General features: G+C 45.3%; 1 protein-coding gene across 13 annotated transcripts in view; it reads right to left on the bottom strand.

Moving 5' to 3' along the window:
• Nucleotides 1-16,463, bottom strand: part of ERMARD (ER membrane associated RNA degradation) — a 44,501-nt gene that overhangs the window by 17,531 nt on the left and 10,507 nt on the right. For 6 of the 13 annotated variants that reach the window (XR_015133491.1, XM_086318778.1, XM_086318784.1 and 3 more), the window contains exons 1-9: nt 12,839-13,387; nt 9,534-9,702; nt 8,119-8,258; nt 7,123-7,224; nt 6,740-6,829; nt 4,091-4,188; nt 3,514-3,650; nt 1,995-2,109; nt 936-1,038 (exon numbers count right to left, since the gene is read on the bottom strand). Coding sequence is in view for 12 of the 13 variants with exons in the window: in XM_086318778.1 (XP_086174904.1) it covers nt 936-1,038; nt 1,995-2,109; nt 3,514-3,650; nt 4,091-4,188; nt 6,740-6,829; nt 7,123-7,224; nt 8,119-8,258; nt 9,534-9,702; nt 12,839-12,913 (1,029 nt within the window). In the remaining variant the exon portion in view is untranslated. Of the gene's footprint in view, nt 1-935; nt 1,039-1,171; nt 1,430-1,994; nt 2,110-3,513; nt 3,651-4,090; nt 4,189-6,739; nt 6,830-7,122; nt 7,225-8,118; nt 8,259-9,533; nt 9,703-10,111; nt 10,321-12,106; nt 13,388-16,463 lie in introns of those variants that run through there. The other 7 variants (XM_086318782.1, XM_086318779.1, XM_086318781.1 and 4 more) reach the window with 7 other exon arrangements.

Raw genomic sequence — 16,463 nt, 5'->3', positions numbered from 1 at the left:
CCCTCTCAGCACTGCTTTAGCGGCATCAACAACTCGTGCCATGTGGGGCTCTCATTTCCGTTAGTTTCGGAGTATTTTCTGACTGGTGTTGCTCCCACACAGGTCACAGCTCAGACACTGGATTATGTGAGCTCTCCCAGGGGATGCATATAAAGAGGAGTAGAGGGCTGAGAGCAGGGTTTTTTGAGGAATGCCTATTTACCGGGAAAAAAGAGGAAGACGAACTAGGCAAAGAAACAAGAACACCAGGTAGGGCAGATGCTTGTGCTTGTCCCACAATAGATATTCTCCCTTTCCCCTAGCTAATGCATTCTCCCATAGCCCACTAGGGCACGGCCACTCAAAGGCATCTCTAAGCCCCACCGGCAGCTCTGGCCAAAAGGAAGCAGGCTCTTCAGAGAAGGCAAGCTGCAGACCACCCATGCCCACCTTGTGGGGTTGCAATAGCACACCAGTAACCATGGCTACAGAGAAAGCATGAGCACCAACCGCTTTTATGACATCATTAAGTTTAAAAAACGACTTGGAAATTTTTTTTTCCCATTTTTATCCTGCCCAGTTGTGTCTGACTCTTTGCAACCTCATGGACTATACAGTCCATGGAATTCTCCAGGCCAGAATACTGGAGTGGGTAGCCTTTCCCTTCTCCAGGGATCTTCCCAACCCAGGCCTCCCACACCACAGTCAGATTCTTTACGAGCTGAGCCACAAGGGAAGACTCACAGATAAATATAAATCATACAAAATCAAAATAGGAAACCACAAAAAATGACAGTCAAGCCTTCCAAAGAAAGTTCTTGCGAGAAAATTCATTTAACGATAAACAAAAACAAGATGGTAAAAACTTTAATTAGGGACAGAAAACCGTCAGCACAGCAGCAGCCAGCAGCACCAACCACCAGGCAGGCGAGCAGGCGACCACCTGGCACGCATACCTCAGCAGTGAGAAGCCTCTTTGGACATTCGTTAACTTCAGCAAACACCCTCCTAAGTCCAGTCTCCAGCTGCATCAACAACAATATGGCACAGTCAGCAAATCTGCGAAATTGAAGGAAAGCAGTGAAACTTCATGTTTTAAAGGTGAACTCTGGCGCTAACACCATAATGATAAGGGTGCTGCTTTCCAGGGTTCCCCACGTATGTCCAAAGCAGCGAGGGTGACGTCACTCACTAACACGAGAAACAGAAGCAGAGTCAGGTCTCACAAAGCAGCGAGGGTGGCGTCACTCACTAACACGAGAAACAGAAGCAGAGTCAGGTCTCACGGGTGAGCGACAATACAACTGTCTTCTGGTGTTTTAATGATGATGAGACATTTTAGAAGCTGCAGCAGAACAGAATGTCGCCAAATACCTGCCAAACTTGTTTCATCTAGAAAGTACTCAGACACCAGGGTGCCAGTGGGCTCTCACGGTTTCCAATCAAGTGTCTGCATCAGGACAGAGTAACGGGGAGAGAAGTGGAGCCCGCTGACCTCCCAGACCAACACCCAGGGCCTGCTCCCCGGGGAACAGAGGCAACTGACAACCTCTGTCCTGATTCTCTAACACTGCACATCGTGTTTCAGTCACAGTAAGAGCTTGAAAAATATTAGTAAGTCCATTCAAAAAAGTAACTATTGGGGCGCTCCTTGGTGGCCGAGTGGTTAGGACCCTGGGTTTCTACAGCCATGGCCCGGGCTCAATCCCTGATCAGGGAACTGGGGTCCTGCGAGGTGTGCAGAGCAGCCAAAATTATTTCTTAATTTCTAAAATAAAAATTAAATTAAAATAATTATCATTATTAACTATATAAAACTGTACCAAAAAACAAAAAAATGTTTAAAACACAATTACAAGATGCCTTTCAATTAATTACAGGAAGATAATTTATGCTCGGGTCGACTCCTGTTCGCTTTTACTCCAACAGCAACACAGTACGGGAGGCAGAGGCTTCTAGGAAGGCCTGGCCTCCAGACCACCAGTGGCCACTCTGTAAAGCCACACTGCAGGTACCTGTGAGACTTTAACTTGGTTAATGCAACTTCCCAATATGGCAACATGATTTTCAGTATAAACGTGGACTTCTTCATCACTTCTTCTAATACTGAAAGCACCTCAGATGTAACATCTGTAAAATAGCAAACATTTTTAAGCACAATCACACTGATCAGTGGAAAAAAGGCGTGAACACACTTAGGGAGTCATGCCACTGGGCCGACCTCTTTAAGAAGACGGACCGTGGGCAATGTGTGCCGTCTAAGAGAGAGGCTACCTGAATGAGGCCAGGGTGGCAGGTGACCATGTGGGGGCCCAGGGCGACCCCTGGGCCCCCACACAGAAGCTGCAACTGTGTGAGCAGAAGAGTTCAGGGGCAACTGGTTGACCACGCTGACCAAGAAAATACATCTTCCAAAGATACAGGAAGCAAGAGTGAACCCAAAGGTAAACTCCGGACTTAAGGTGACCATGCCGTGTCCATGTCGGCTCATCCATCCGTGGCAACCGACGTCCCACCTGGTGAGAGACGCTGACAAGGGAGACCGGTGGGGGAACCTCTGCACCTCCTTCCTGATTCTGTTGTAAACTTAAAACTGCTCTACACAAGTCAAGTCTTAAAAAATATATGCTGTTGGCAGTCACCAGACGACCAAAAGATTCCATGATACCAAAAGGCTAAGACCACTGGGGCCAAGATGCTGTGTGCTCTTCCCACCAGGGTTTACATCAGCAAGTACAGACACGGCATGTCTACCTCCAGACAGGAAAAGGAATGGGCCTGGAGCAGACACAGCGCTTATCTGTTCTCTTGAAGTCCTGTGTCGTCAATGTCACTAACCTGCTAAGACTGCGACGTGAAAAAAAAAAAAGGTGATATTTGTTGCTGTTCAGTTGCTAGATTGTGCCCAGCTCTTGGTCACCCCGTGGACTGCAGCCCCAGGCTTCTCTGACCATGGCATTTCCCAGGCAAGAATACTGGAGTGGGCTGCCATTTCCTTCTCCAGGGGATCTTCCCAACCCAGAGACTGAATCCTCGTCTCCTGGGCTGGCAGATGGGTTCTTTCCACTGAGCCACCAGGGAAGTCCCAGGATGGCACAGGAGAGCACTTACACCAGGGGCACTTCTGGCCTCGCCATTAAGAGAGCTGAGCAAGAGAGCCGAGAGGAGGGAGTGCACGCCACAGATGGCCCAAGCCACACGTCTGCACGAGACGCCGATTTTACCAATGCTGGTTCATGTTGATTAGTATTATTAATATTGATCAACATTATTAATATTATTCACCAATAATATTAACACTGATTCATGTAGCCGTGATCGTCAGACTCCCGGTGCCAAACCTGGGGGCACCATGCGAAGAGGTGAGGATTTATGTGGCAAAGTTTAAGAGGTTCTTCATGAAACTTTCAAAGGCATGTTGCCCCTGGAGAGTAACTATTCCTCCCACAGAGCTCGAGTCTCAGTCCTGCTTAATAACGCTATAAACACCTTTACAAAGACAGAGTCAAAGAAAAACGTGAAATTGGTACTTGCCAGGAAAAACGATCAAATCCTCTAGGCTCGTAAGAGTCACGAAAGGTCGATGTGCCAATGTGAAGTTCGTCTGTTGAAGGAAGCCGGTCAGTAGCTGACCCAGTCCTGCTGTCAGCAGCACCATCATTGAGCAGTATCTAGTGGGAAATAGCACAGACATCTGTCAGAAACACGAACCCAGCACACATATGAAAAGCTCTACTTAGAAAAAAAAAGTTTAAAATTAAAAAAGCAAAACAGTATCAAATTTCAGAAAATCCCACTGGCTGTGGGGATGAAGCTGTGCAGTGGCCCAGAGGACCAGTGACCTCTCAGGAACCAGTGAGCTGAAACCCAGGACGCCACCCACTGGAAGCTGTGCATGTCACCACTTCGGCTGCTGAGAGTAAGTCAGTGAAATCGTAACCCGATCACCACCGCAGCCATTCGGCCACTAACATCCAGCTTTGTCTTCAACATCCTGAACCCAAACTCTCTTATTTATCTTAAAACACATCTTTCCTTGATATGAAATTCAAAACAAAACAAACTTCTCAGCATATGAAGAAAGCGCGCGCATGCCTCCCCGAGCACCTACTTGGGCGGAACCTCCTGAGGGGCCGCGAAGCCGTGCCACAGGACGTTGCGGAGGTTGAGCCCGCGCGGAGAGCCCACGAAGACCTTGAGCACGTCCATCTGGGGGGGGGCAGGGCACGGGTTACTCAGGAGCCAACCCAGCTGGGACCACGTGAGCTTTCCTCCCCGGAACCGAGGGCACCACGAGTGCAGAGCACGGAAGCCCACAGGAACGAACCCGTGCGTGCCGAGCACTCGCGTCAGACGCTTTCTGCTCGTATTCCTTACTCGCTTGCCCTGGGGACGCCCTCCGAGGGAGATGCTGTACTCGCGCCACACACGTGAGAGGCATACGGCAGGGAGGGGTGAGACCAGGGGTGCAGAGGCCCCAGAGCCACAAGTGGATGGGACCCCCCAGGACACACCGCTTCCAGGCCACACGTCGAGAGGCCCCGTCGGTAGATAAGACAACTCCATGACAAACGACAGACGAGACTGCACGGCAGGCAGCCGAGCAACAAGGCTCGGCCTCCTGTCTGACGTGAAGCTCTCCATTCACCTGCTCCATCCTCCTACCCATCAACACAGAGTGAAGACCCTCCAGTACGAGGATCCTGCTTGTCCAGCTCCAACACTAACACCTTCCCTGAGCATTCTCTGGGTGTGCAGCACCACGCGTTACAGGAGATTCAGAACACACGGAAGCTGCTCAGAGACTAAGAGGACTCAGACCCGTGTCGCAAGAAAGAGGAGTTGAGACTCCCAGAGACTCACAAAAGGACTGAAGCTGCTTCATTCACCTGCAGACTCGGGGGGAAGGGGAGACAGGTGCTCTGAATGCCCCCAGGGGCAGGAACTCACACAAGGGGTTTTAACTCAGCACCAGAACGTCTGACAGCCAGCCCTTCTGTGCTACTCCAAGTAGTCCTGGCTCTCACACTAACTTAAAATACTTCAACATGAACTTAATTAAATATCAAAAACTATAACAACATTAATAATTAAATATTACTTCCTTAAAATTTACTATTATTTTAAATGAATTGTTCATACCATCTGGGAAATTACAAGTATATATGCCAAGGATCTAGGAAAATTACCTGGGAGCTGCAAGGGCTGTGGGTGGACAGAAGGCTCACTGCACAACACAGGCAGCAAACAGAGGACAGAGCAAAACAAGGGATTTAGGAGTTCAGTGTGACGACAAGCAGTCTGTACTTCACTCCACACGCTCCACCAAAGGAAATGACCCTAAGCTGGCAGGGGGTAACGAACTACCAGGAAGCGCAGGAAAGCTTCACTGACAGCAATTTCTCAGTGAGTCCCGTCTGTAAACGTCCTCCTGGTGGGCACCACCCTGGCTTGCTTCTTCACCTTGACCTGACTTATTCAGTTGCCTGAAGGTTACTCACTGGTCTTAAACAATCATGATCATGTGGCCTCGAGAAGACTTTGAAAAAGTACCCATTTTTAAACTGGCATCTAAATTTTTTTTCAACTTAAGTTTCAGTAGCTGCAAAAGGTATACTTTCTCACGTGTTAAAAATATTGATTTTTTAAATAATAAAATTGTAATAAAAGATGCTTACTCCTTGGAAGGAAAGTTATGACCAACCTAGATAGAATATTCAAAAGCAGAGACATTACTTTGCCAACAAAGGTCCGTCCAGTTAGGGCTATGGTTTTTCCAATGGTCACGTATGGATGTGAGAGTTGGACTGTGAAGAGAGCCGAGTGCCAAAGAATTGATGCTTTTGGACTGTGGTGTTGGAGAAGACTCTTGAGAGTCCCTTGGACTGCAAGGAGATCCAACCAGTCTATTCTAAAGGGGATGAGTCCTGGGTGTTCGTTGGAAGGACTGATGCTGAGGCTGAAACTCCAATACTTTGGCCACCTGATGTGAAGAGTTGACTCACTGGAAAAGACTCTGATGCTGGGAGGGATTGGGGGCAGGAGGAGAAGGGGACGACAGAGGATGAGATGGCTGGATGGCATCACCGACTCAATGGACATGAGTTTGGGTAAACTCTGGGAGTTGGTGATGGACAGGGAGGCCTGGTGTGCTGCAGTTCATGGGGTTGCAGACAGTCAGACATGACTGAGCGACTGAACTAAACTGAACTGAACTCTTTAAAGGGTTAAAATTTTACTCTTAAATAAGTTAGTATTATATCTTCTAGAATTACTATTATAATACACAATGAGATCAATAGACTTCAAATTACTCATTTGTCTGGCCCCCAGAGGTTACTATATCAGAGGCTATTCCTCCAGCGTCATCACACCAGAGGCTCTACACATGAGGTCATCACACCTGCTCATCACACCAGAGGCCCTACACATGAGGTCATCAAATGGGTTCGTCACACCAGAGGCACCACACCTGCTCGTCACACCAGAAGCTCTTACACCAGAGGCTCCTACACCTGAGGTCATCACGTCAGAGGGTATCATCAAAGCACATGAGCACCAGGACAAGAGAGAGGTGTGTCTCTTGGCTGGAAGCATGGCAATTTTGGCGGAAAGGGTCTGGGAAAGGAAAGTAAGCTTGAATCCCTGAGATAATTAATTTTTTCCTAACATAGTATCAATTTTTGAGGAACAAAAATAGAGTTAACATTGATTGTTTTGGGCTCTTTTTCCTCCATCGGTTTTAACTGGACAAGCTTACCACAGGCTGCCCAAAGACTTGAGCAAGTTCCTCAGATGCGAGCAGATCTCTTAAAAGAAAGGGGCAGTCCTTCCCAATCAGTAAATATACCTGAAATTCAAACAAACTTGTGTAACAACTGTATTACAATGAGCCAAATCATATTAACCAAAACATCACCCACAAAGCAGGTGTCTGCACAGATGAGGGGAGGAAAGAACTGGAGACACTGATGTTTCTGATCTCACAATCATTCAAAAAGAAAAATATTTCAAAAATCTGTGCCAAGTGATTATACAGGAAAATAATAATTAAAATCTAGAAATCTCAATGAAACTGCAAAACAGTTTACTGTTCATTCAGACACTTTACGCGGCCAGCAGTGAAAGAGTCCTCACACTCACATCACCCAGGGCTCGCTCCAGACACGACGAGAGCTTCATGAGGCTGAGGCAAATACTGGGAGATTCAGGACTCCTCAAGGCACCAAGTATTTCAGGAAATAACTGTTTAGAATAAGACACGTCAGAATTCATGTTCAATAAGCATTATTTCTCAAAGTCACAATTTTATTAATGAAATTCAAACCTTGAAAGATTTAATTAGCATATTTTAATGACTGTGTTGGTGTAGGCAAACATTTTTTATATAAATACAACAAAATACAAAGAATCAAGAAAAACATTTGAATACCAAAGGAGGTTTTGGGAAGTTCTTTATGTAAATGTTTATTAAAAGCAATAAATTTGGCATAACTGTAAACTGGAAAGTCAAATACTTTGACCTAAATCTTATATCTCATTTTGATTACGTCTTAAAAACATAAATAAGGCAGCTCACCCTGCCACTTAAGTGAGCTACTACACAGGGAGAGGGAAGGCCCTGCCACTCTGTATGAGGAAAGCCAAGTATTTTAGAGTTAGATTTTTATAGTTACTGCTCTACTGTAATCATTTAATGTGCCAAGGGAAATGGCTAGTTTGAACCTTGAACTACCCCACCTCCCTTCTGCCACCCTCAACAAGCCAAGCGTCCCCGCCTCAAGTCCCCTCGTCCCAATGCCTCAAGAACATCTTTTGATCAGTCTGGAAGGTCTGTCTTTTTTTTTTTTTGGAGCTGTCCAATTTTTCTGTCCTGGGACCAGCAGAACCCATGCACCAAACCACCTCCCCGAACCCTGATCCTGACACTGCATCCAGAAACCTCCTTTGGGCAAAGGATGTCTCTCAGCTCAGGCTTTGCAAACAGCTCCAACTTTCCCTAGCAACACTCAAGCCTTCTCACAGCCCAGGGCCCAGAGGACAGAGGATACCCCTTTAAAATCAGCAAGGAGCAAAGGCCTCTAAGTGGAATCTGCAGTCTTTCATTTCTAAGACTTTGTTGCTGTTCAAAAGCCAAACCTCTGGAACACCTGTCCACTGGAGCGCCGGTGCGTATCGCATTTCAAACTGCCCCTCGGGCAGAGACGACAGATGCAGGTGGACAGCCTGGCACACGGGGCCCAGCAGCCGCACGCTTTCCCGGTGGTCCAGACCCTGGGATGCAAGGGCGAGACAGCAAGTGAGCTCCGCATTGTGTGACGAAACGCCTACATTGTCAAAGTGCTTCAATGATGAAATTTCTACAAAATTAAGAACCAGTTTAAACTGAACTTAAAACAAAGATACTCATGTTGTGGAAAATAAGTTACATATGTGTTTACCTGATTATAAAAGAAAAACTGTCAGAGAGTTTGAAAAATACAGAAAGGTTCAAATAAGACAAAAAATATTTTTTTAATTTCTTTACCTGTATGTAAGTTTGTATATATAATACTTTAACCTGACTTTTTAATGTAACATTATTAGACCAGATTTCCAATGACATTAATTTATAATTATTATTATTATTTTGGAACATATTTATAATATGAATTTTTGGTTTGAGGGTTTTTTCCGTAAGTTTTGGCTGAACATTTACACGGTTCACAACCCAAAAACATAAAAGGGTGGAAGTCTCTCTCATGGCACCAGTTCTCCTTCCTACAGCAGCTTTCATATTTCAAGAAATGTTATACATTTCTTGAGTGTATTTAGAAATATTCATACATACACAAGCAAATATTACATGTTGCCCCTATTGTTTCGCTCTGCCATATAGCTCAGAGAGATTTCTGGGCCAGAAAGATGGGCCCCCTTACTCTCTTCCACCCCGCATAATGCTCCCTTGCGCACACTCTTCATAATCTGTTTGAGCAATGCCATAGTGCTTGACATCTGGCTGTTTCCAGTGCTCTTCCCTTCTTTCTTCTGTCACAGAATGCTGCAAGGAGCCACCTGCCACAGGCACATGCTCACACCTGTGACTGGACCTGTCCTGTATGCTCCTGGATGGAACTGCTGGGCCAGAGTATGTCTGCTTATAATTTTTACAACTGTTTTAAAATATTCCAGTCCACATCCCTACTTAAAAAAAGGTACAAGAATGCCCAGAAGACATGTAAAATAACTGTATATACCACTGGTCACCCCATACCCTTAACTCATGACTTCTGTCTGCTTCCCTTTTCCACCAGGACTGCAGGCCAAGAGCCCTCAGCCCACACAGCCTCCAACCCCCCTCCTCACCTGCAGCTTTCCCCTCACTCCCCTGCGCTTCTCTGGTCTCACTCCCTCTCTCTCCACACCGACTCTTTTTCTCTTTGAGCTAAGCCTGTACTATTAATATAACATCTTCTAACCCAAAAAGCAGTGGTCAGAAAGGGAAAGTTTACAGGTTAAGACATTTTAAAGAGAACAGTATTGATGGGCATTTGGGCTGCAGGCAAAATACAAACCTGATTCTGTATAAACCATGCAGTCTGTAATTTTCTTCCAGCATACTTCACCGTTTTGAGTTACAATGCTGCTGATGTCGCAACTTTCTCTGACTTCAAACCCAAGTTTACAGATCATGTCATACACTGAAGGAGAAAGACAGGTGGCAATCGGCTCCCCAACTAATATCTGAAATATAAAACATAAAACACACTCTTCAACAGAAAATATTAACTTTATAATATATTTAAGTCACAGGAAAACTGTTATGTCTTATAGAATATACTCAGGAATAGTTACTGTGTTAACACTTTCTGGATGTCAGAAGAACTATATGATTAAAACACTGTGATTAAATATTAACTAAAGATTACTTATGCAAATATTTTCAAGTAAATGTTTAAAGATATTATTTTATTAAACATAGTATTTTTAACATAAGAATTTACAGAAGCTCAGAATATTTTATGGATAGTGCATTTCCTTTCAGCATTCACAAATTATCCCAAAGTTATCAAAATAAGCATTTTTAAATGAGGGCTGAGAAAAATAGAAAATCAAGCTACTAAATGAATTAAACATTAAATAATGCTAAAACGGAGCAAAATGCATAATTCCGACTCCCTACATAGTCTAAAAAGCAGCAAACCATGCTGCTTTTTCATAAAAAGTTAAATAAAACCAATTCTTCATAATTCTCCTGACATTACGCTAAGATCACCCAATAACTGCAGAGAGATCATATTCTAGATCTGAAAAGGACCTGGTGTCTTTATGAGATGTGTTAAGGGGTGTGCATTCTCCAACATCAGTAAGTCTCGGCAGCTTCCTAATTTGGAAGCCAGTTGGCTTCAGTTCCCCCATCCCCGTCAGTGTCACCCATTATCCTGTCCACTCTTCCTGTCCCCAAAAGCTTCATTCCTGCTCTCAGCCTTGAAGTCAACCAATGCTTTCAGGTCCCAGCAACTGAGGTACTCCCTGAGAGATTTGTGTGGAATATTTGGCAATCCTCTGTGGCTGACACCCGCTCAGCCAGTCAGCACACTTTCCTTGGAACACTGCAAGACAGCATGGGAGGGGGCACTCGCTTCTCCTGCCTGCAGCCTGGCAACTTCCTGCGCCTTTCTGGGTAATTTCCACTCCTTTGAGCATTGCCCTGCAGTTGCAGTGCCTCCTGCTGCAGCAGCTGATTCCAGTCTGCAATCTTTCCAACACCCGCAGGACTGGCTTCACCCGAGAACGCCCACCAGAAACACACACCATGCATCCGGTGACTTCCCTACAGAACTCTGCATCCTACTTGCCAGGCTCTTCCATGCAGCTCTGCAGCACAATTTCCTCCTCAGAGACCTGAGTTTCAGCCATGCAGGGACTCTCCTCTAAGTGTTGAAGCTTTAAAATGCCAACCACTTCCCTCAGCTCCTTCAGTCCTCTGGAGTGACTGCTTCCTGCAGCTGCCGTCTCCACCACACTTTCATAGATCTCACTTTATCCCTCACATAACTAGTTAACAATTTTATTCCTAGTTAACACTTGATCATAGTGTGAAAACTCCTGTGGTCTGTCTCTGGACAAAAACAAAAATACAACTCAAAAAGGTTACATTCACATCAAAAGGGACTCCTTGCATTTTAAAAAAGCATTTGAATTCTAAAGGAATGAGCTGAAGTTCTGGAGTGACAGGAGACAGGCAGAAGTGATATTTCTGCACAAAAACTTATCTATTCCACTAGTAAAGTGGGCCCTGAATTTCACAGCTGAGGTTGTAAGTCTCTTTTGGTTGTAGACACCGGATCAACACAGTCGTGCCTCAGACTCAACCAAACAGTAAGATCGTGGAGCAGAGAGACCAGGTCTTACACAACACTGTATGCCCAGGACACAGCAGATGCTGGAACACGATAAATGAAAAACAAAAGTTAAATGAATTATTGGCTCCTCCTACCCCCAGTTGGTGGCTCAGAGGGTAAAGAATTAGGTTCAATCCCTGGGTTGGGAAGATCCCCTGAAGAAAAGAATGGCAACCCACTCCAGTACTCTTGCCTGGAGAATCCCATGGACAGAGCATCCTGATGGGCTACAGTCCATGGGGTCGCAGAGAGTCCTATACAACTGGGCAATTAACACTTTCACCCTGAGTTGAAATGGACCTCTCTAAGGCTCCAAGACCTGCAGATTTGGGGAATGGCTACATTCTACTCCTACAAACAGACATGCAATTCTAGAAGTTGGCTTATAGGTTAACTTTTTAAGTTTATACTGTCTTAGACAAGAAAAGACCCTGCTGTTAAACAAGAAATAAAATCCAACCTCAAATCAACAAATAATAGATGCTGCAAAGCTTTAACTGCCACTCAAGACAATATCTCTTCTGTGTGTTACACTCAGGGACATGCCTGTCCTCCCACCAGAAGCCCCAAAGCCTGCATTTCTGTATGTGTGTGTATCCCTCCGTGTCTTCTTTGGTACTTCAGTGTCTTGCCCAGAGCAGCATGGGATAATGCAAATGAGTTTGTTTGAGAGCTAGAATAATCTGAATTTGAATTCTTCCTCAGACTCTTTTCCACTTCTTGCCTTGGAAATGTTAACATACCTGAAACTTTCCAGTGTAAAACGGGGCAAAACATGACCACCTTCTATGGTTGCAGTAATCAGAGATAATACTTGAAAAGCACCCGGGACACAGTACTCAGCACTCAACAAGTAGCAGCTAGTACTAAAAACTGCTCACAGATAATCGATTGACACTGAAATCCCTGAGAGAGGAAAGTAAAATCTTTATTGTGAGGCAACCCCACTGAGGCAGCCAGTTAATGAGACCCTTTGATTTAGTTTTACGTTATCAAAGTGGCCTAAAGATATCAACTACAATTTTAATTTTCAAGTGTGAACCAGAGGCCTGATCACCACACATACTTCCCACATCGCTAAGGAACCACCTAGAGGACACTTCCTTTAGGGACGAAGGCCAGTCAGAACAAAGCCTAAAAGCCACGGCGCGCTGCGCGTGCCCGCCCGCTGTCGTGGGAACAGCTCCTGGACTTCGCGGTGGCGGCTGCAGAGCTTCCCCTCGCGCGCAGGGCGCAGGCTCGGTCCCCACGGCACGTCCTCGCAGACTTCAGCCAGGACCTGAGCCACCGAACGCGGGGTCGGCGACACCAGGGAGCACGAGAGCGGAAGTGGGGCCCAGCAGGCGCCCACTCGGGCGGACACGACCCGCCCTCCTCCGCCGCGGCACCGGCTGCAGTCAAGACGGTGCCTCCCGCGTCGCAGCCTGATGGACGAACTCAGATGCGCTCTGGAAATGCCGCTACCCGGACGCTACCTCCATGACTTCCGGCTTCCCGCCGCGACGCCGAGGGATGACGCGCGCACGCCACGCCCCCTCCCTGAGGCGCATTTCCGGCTGGCGCGACGCACGCGCGAGGCAGGCACTCGCGCGGAAAGCGGCGGAGGCGTTGGGGCGGAGGTTAAGGCGGCTCGGAGTGCCGGCGCGATGGAGAAGCTCGGTCGGGGCGCGAAGGCGCCCTCCATGCCGACCCCTCAGCAGCCGCCGGTGACGCCTCGCAAAGAGAGGAGGCCTAGCATGTTCGAGAAGGAGGCAGTGAGTGCGAAGACGGGGCACGGGCCGCCCTCTGGGCTGCAGGACTCTCCCGCCTTTGTGGTGTAGACCGTGGAGCACTGCGTGGACCGAAACAGCTGTTTCAGTTCTCTTCAAATTTACTCAGCTCAGGTTTCCCGAGAGGAACTTTTTCCAGAAATGCGTAATTTTAGTGTGTTTAATGTCATTACTCAAACCAGAGGGCAGATTTACTAACCAGAAGCCAGTGTATGTGTGCCTTAAAACAAGAATATTTGAATATACTAAGCAGAACAATGAGATGTTTTGAGTTTTTGTTAACAGCAACAGTCTCAGTATTTGAAGAATATAAAAAAGAGAGTGTTAAATTGAAAGTAATTCTGCACATTAACTTACTATCTGATATTAATGGATAATGTCATTCAGTTTTATTGGGGATATAGCACCAGATTTCTATGTGACCATGATCTGGAAACCATTAGTGGTCAATACTCCATATTTTATTGAGACTTTTAAGAGGGAAAATAATTTATCCAAGGGTATAGAATTGTAGTAATTAGAGCTGGGACTTCTGGTCCACTTGTTTGTAACTCTTTTCATACCTACTTAATGGGACCCATAATCAACAGGATGGAGGAGAGAGAATTTTTGAAGATCTTGATTCCCTCCACACCCGCACCCCCCAAAAAGTCTTGGTAACATTTCAGGTTCTAATGACTGCTCTTTGCTGTCTCCGTTTTAGAGGAAAGAGAAACAAAAGGAGAAAAAAGTAAGGGCATGTTCACAGAACTGAGAGCACAGCAAGGCTGACTGCTTAATGTGTTGGACTTAAAACTCATGCTTCCAGAAACCATACTGTATATAAGTCTGAGTAACCATAGGTCACCTACAGTAGTGAAAAGTATTTCTATTTTGAACTGCCGTTTATAAACTTACTGTCTACTAAAGATCTGAAGTCTTGAAAAGTAAGTTTGAATCCAAAAGGAGGGGACGACAGACAGGTACATTTGGCGTACTGCCGGGGTCCAGCCCCGGCTGATGCAGGGTATTCGAAGGGGAGACGGCTTAGGCGACTATTTAAATATGCATCAAAGATATAAAGAGTAATAGAATGAGGATAGCTCAGTAGGAAAATTCAGTGGAGAAAAGAGGCTGAGTATCTTGGTTTACGCGGGAGACCAATAAAACTTCAAGACAAGAAGCTTGCACCACTTACGTAGGCCGCACACGTCCTTCCGTTCTCCCGAAGGAGAGGAGACACTGAGGCCTCCCCGGTCGGATCTTAGAAGCCCAGGCATAATTAGTAAGCATGGCGGGTTCCACGCTCCAGATGGAGACTCAGCCAGAGTGAGAGAGAGAGAGAGAGACATGGGGAGACCAGTCTTTCGAGGAACTGATCCCAAGTCTTTATTTTCCAGAGTCTGTTTTTGTACACTGAGATGTTATACAAAAGTCACGTGGGGACAGCAGTCCTGATTTTTATTAAAGTCAGGTGCTTCATACAAATGTATACAGAGGTCTTAGGGGTGTTACATCATCTTCTGGCCAGGGGGGCCTGCTGACAATTTATGACCCTCTCCTTGTGACAGTGGTCAGTCAACCAGAACACTTTTTTCTCCAAGGGTGATTATTCTTAAAACAGACGCCACCCAAATAAAGTTACATTCCTATAGGGTGAGGGTATAGTGGGTTTTAGTTAAGGAAAGAATTTACTTAGCCTAAGGTCTAACGTGATTAATATCAAAGGTTAATACTTATTTCTTCTATATATTCATTAATGTGTGTAAGGGCAGGGGATGTGGAGACTTAGCAACAAACATTGGCTCAACAAATGAAAAACCCTTCAATACAATTTTTAATCAGCCCATTATACTTATAGTTTCTAACTTTTCTAAGGAAACTGTTTTTAGAAGGTTTAAAGCATCTCGTGCCTCTCACGGTTGGGAGGCTGTGAGCAGTCACATGTGGCCGGACAAGCCCGTCAGGCAGGCTAGAGAACCTTCAGAGGAGTTTGTAGGTTGAAACACTCCTATCATGCCCAGGAATTATTATTAACTGGAGCTCTAAGTTAACTCCTTCTCCGAAAGAGGTGGTGGGAGACAGCCCCCCGTAAAGTCAGAGGCGTAGGTGAGAGCACAAAGTAGTAAAGTAGGCAGGCTCTGGTTATGGGGTTAGATGCTCGAGGATTTCCAGGGGGACTCCTGAGGCTGGATCCCGCCTTTGCGTATGTCGAGCCTCCTTCCTCATGACCTTTGCCATGGGCGGAGTACCTCACACTGGCCCCCAACAGTGTACAAGCCAGAATCGGGAAAGGGGGACATGGACAAGGCAGTTATTTCTTATTTGATAATGAATGTGATTAATTATAGTTGTCTCTAAAGTCTGAGCTTTTACAGGTCAGAAATTTGAAATGAGGGATAAATGGAAAGAGACTCAGACTTCACAAATGCTCATTAAGTGTGCCTGAGGACAATGAGTTACTAATTGTCATTCCTAACTTTTAGGTAGCTGATGACTCTCATGATCCTGAGCACAAAAATTAGGACACACAATTTAATCATTAAGTATCTTTTCTCTCTCCTGTGCCCATTTATTTTCTTTCATAGTAGCATCTCAGTTTTCCTTTGGAGAATGAACTCATTCCCCATTAAATAGAGTTTTGGTGGGACTGTCAATCACCCTCCTTAACTTTATCCGTACGATGAGACCAAAACTAGGCTGATTAGATGAACTCTCCCTGGAATAATTCAGGAAAATGATCGAGATTAAATTGAAGTGGCATACTGAAGCGCCTTAAGTGCCTGGTTCTTCAGCCTTTTCTTCCATTCTCTGAGCTACGTCATGTCTTTCCAATTAGTTATGTACGTGGTCAACAAGAATCAGTTCCTGTTGCTTGCAACCAACAATTCCAAAACCTTAAATTACTGATAATTGAAAACTTGATTAGTCTCACTTGTCTACATACGTTTGAAAATCTAATGTAAAATAAACTGAGTGGAATCAACAGCAGATTTGACACTGCAGAACAGTATTAGTGAATTAGAGATGGCAGTAGGAAACCAAAAAAAAAAAAAAAATTAGACATCAGTGATCTATGGGAAAATTTGAGGCAAAACTTCTATTATCTTTGGAGTCCTTGGTGAGGAGAGGGGACTAATTGACCAAGACTTCAGAGAAAACTCAAGTAAATAAACTTAGAAATTAAAAGAGAACAAATTAACATTGATATAACAAATACAAAAGATCATAAGAAATCACTGTGCCAATTATTTGGGCAACCTAGAAGAAATGGATAAATTCCTAGTAACATACAGCCTTCCAAGACTGAATCATGAAGAAAGAGAAAATCTGAATTCACAGATTGATTACT

This window comes from Bos grunniens, chromosome 9 (assembly GCF_055505025.1).
Source record: "Bos grunniens cultivar Pamir isolate PY7600 chromosome 9, Bosgru_T2T1.0, whole genome shotgun sequence".
Lineage (NCBI taxonomy): Eukaryota > Metazoa > Chordata > Mammalia > Artiodactyla > Bovidae > Bos > Bos grunniens.
The sequence above is the reverse complement of the archived record's forward strand: the minus strand, read 5'-3'. Positions and strand labels throughout refer to the sequence as shown.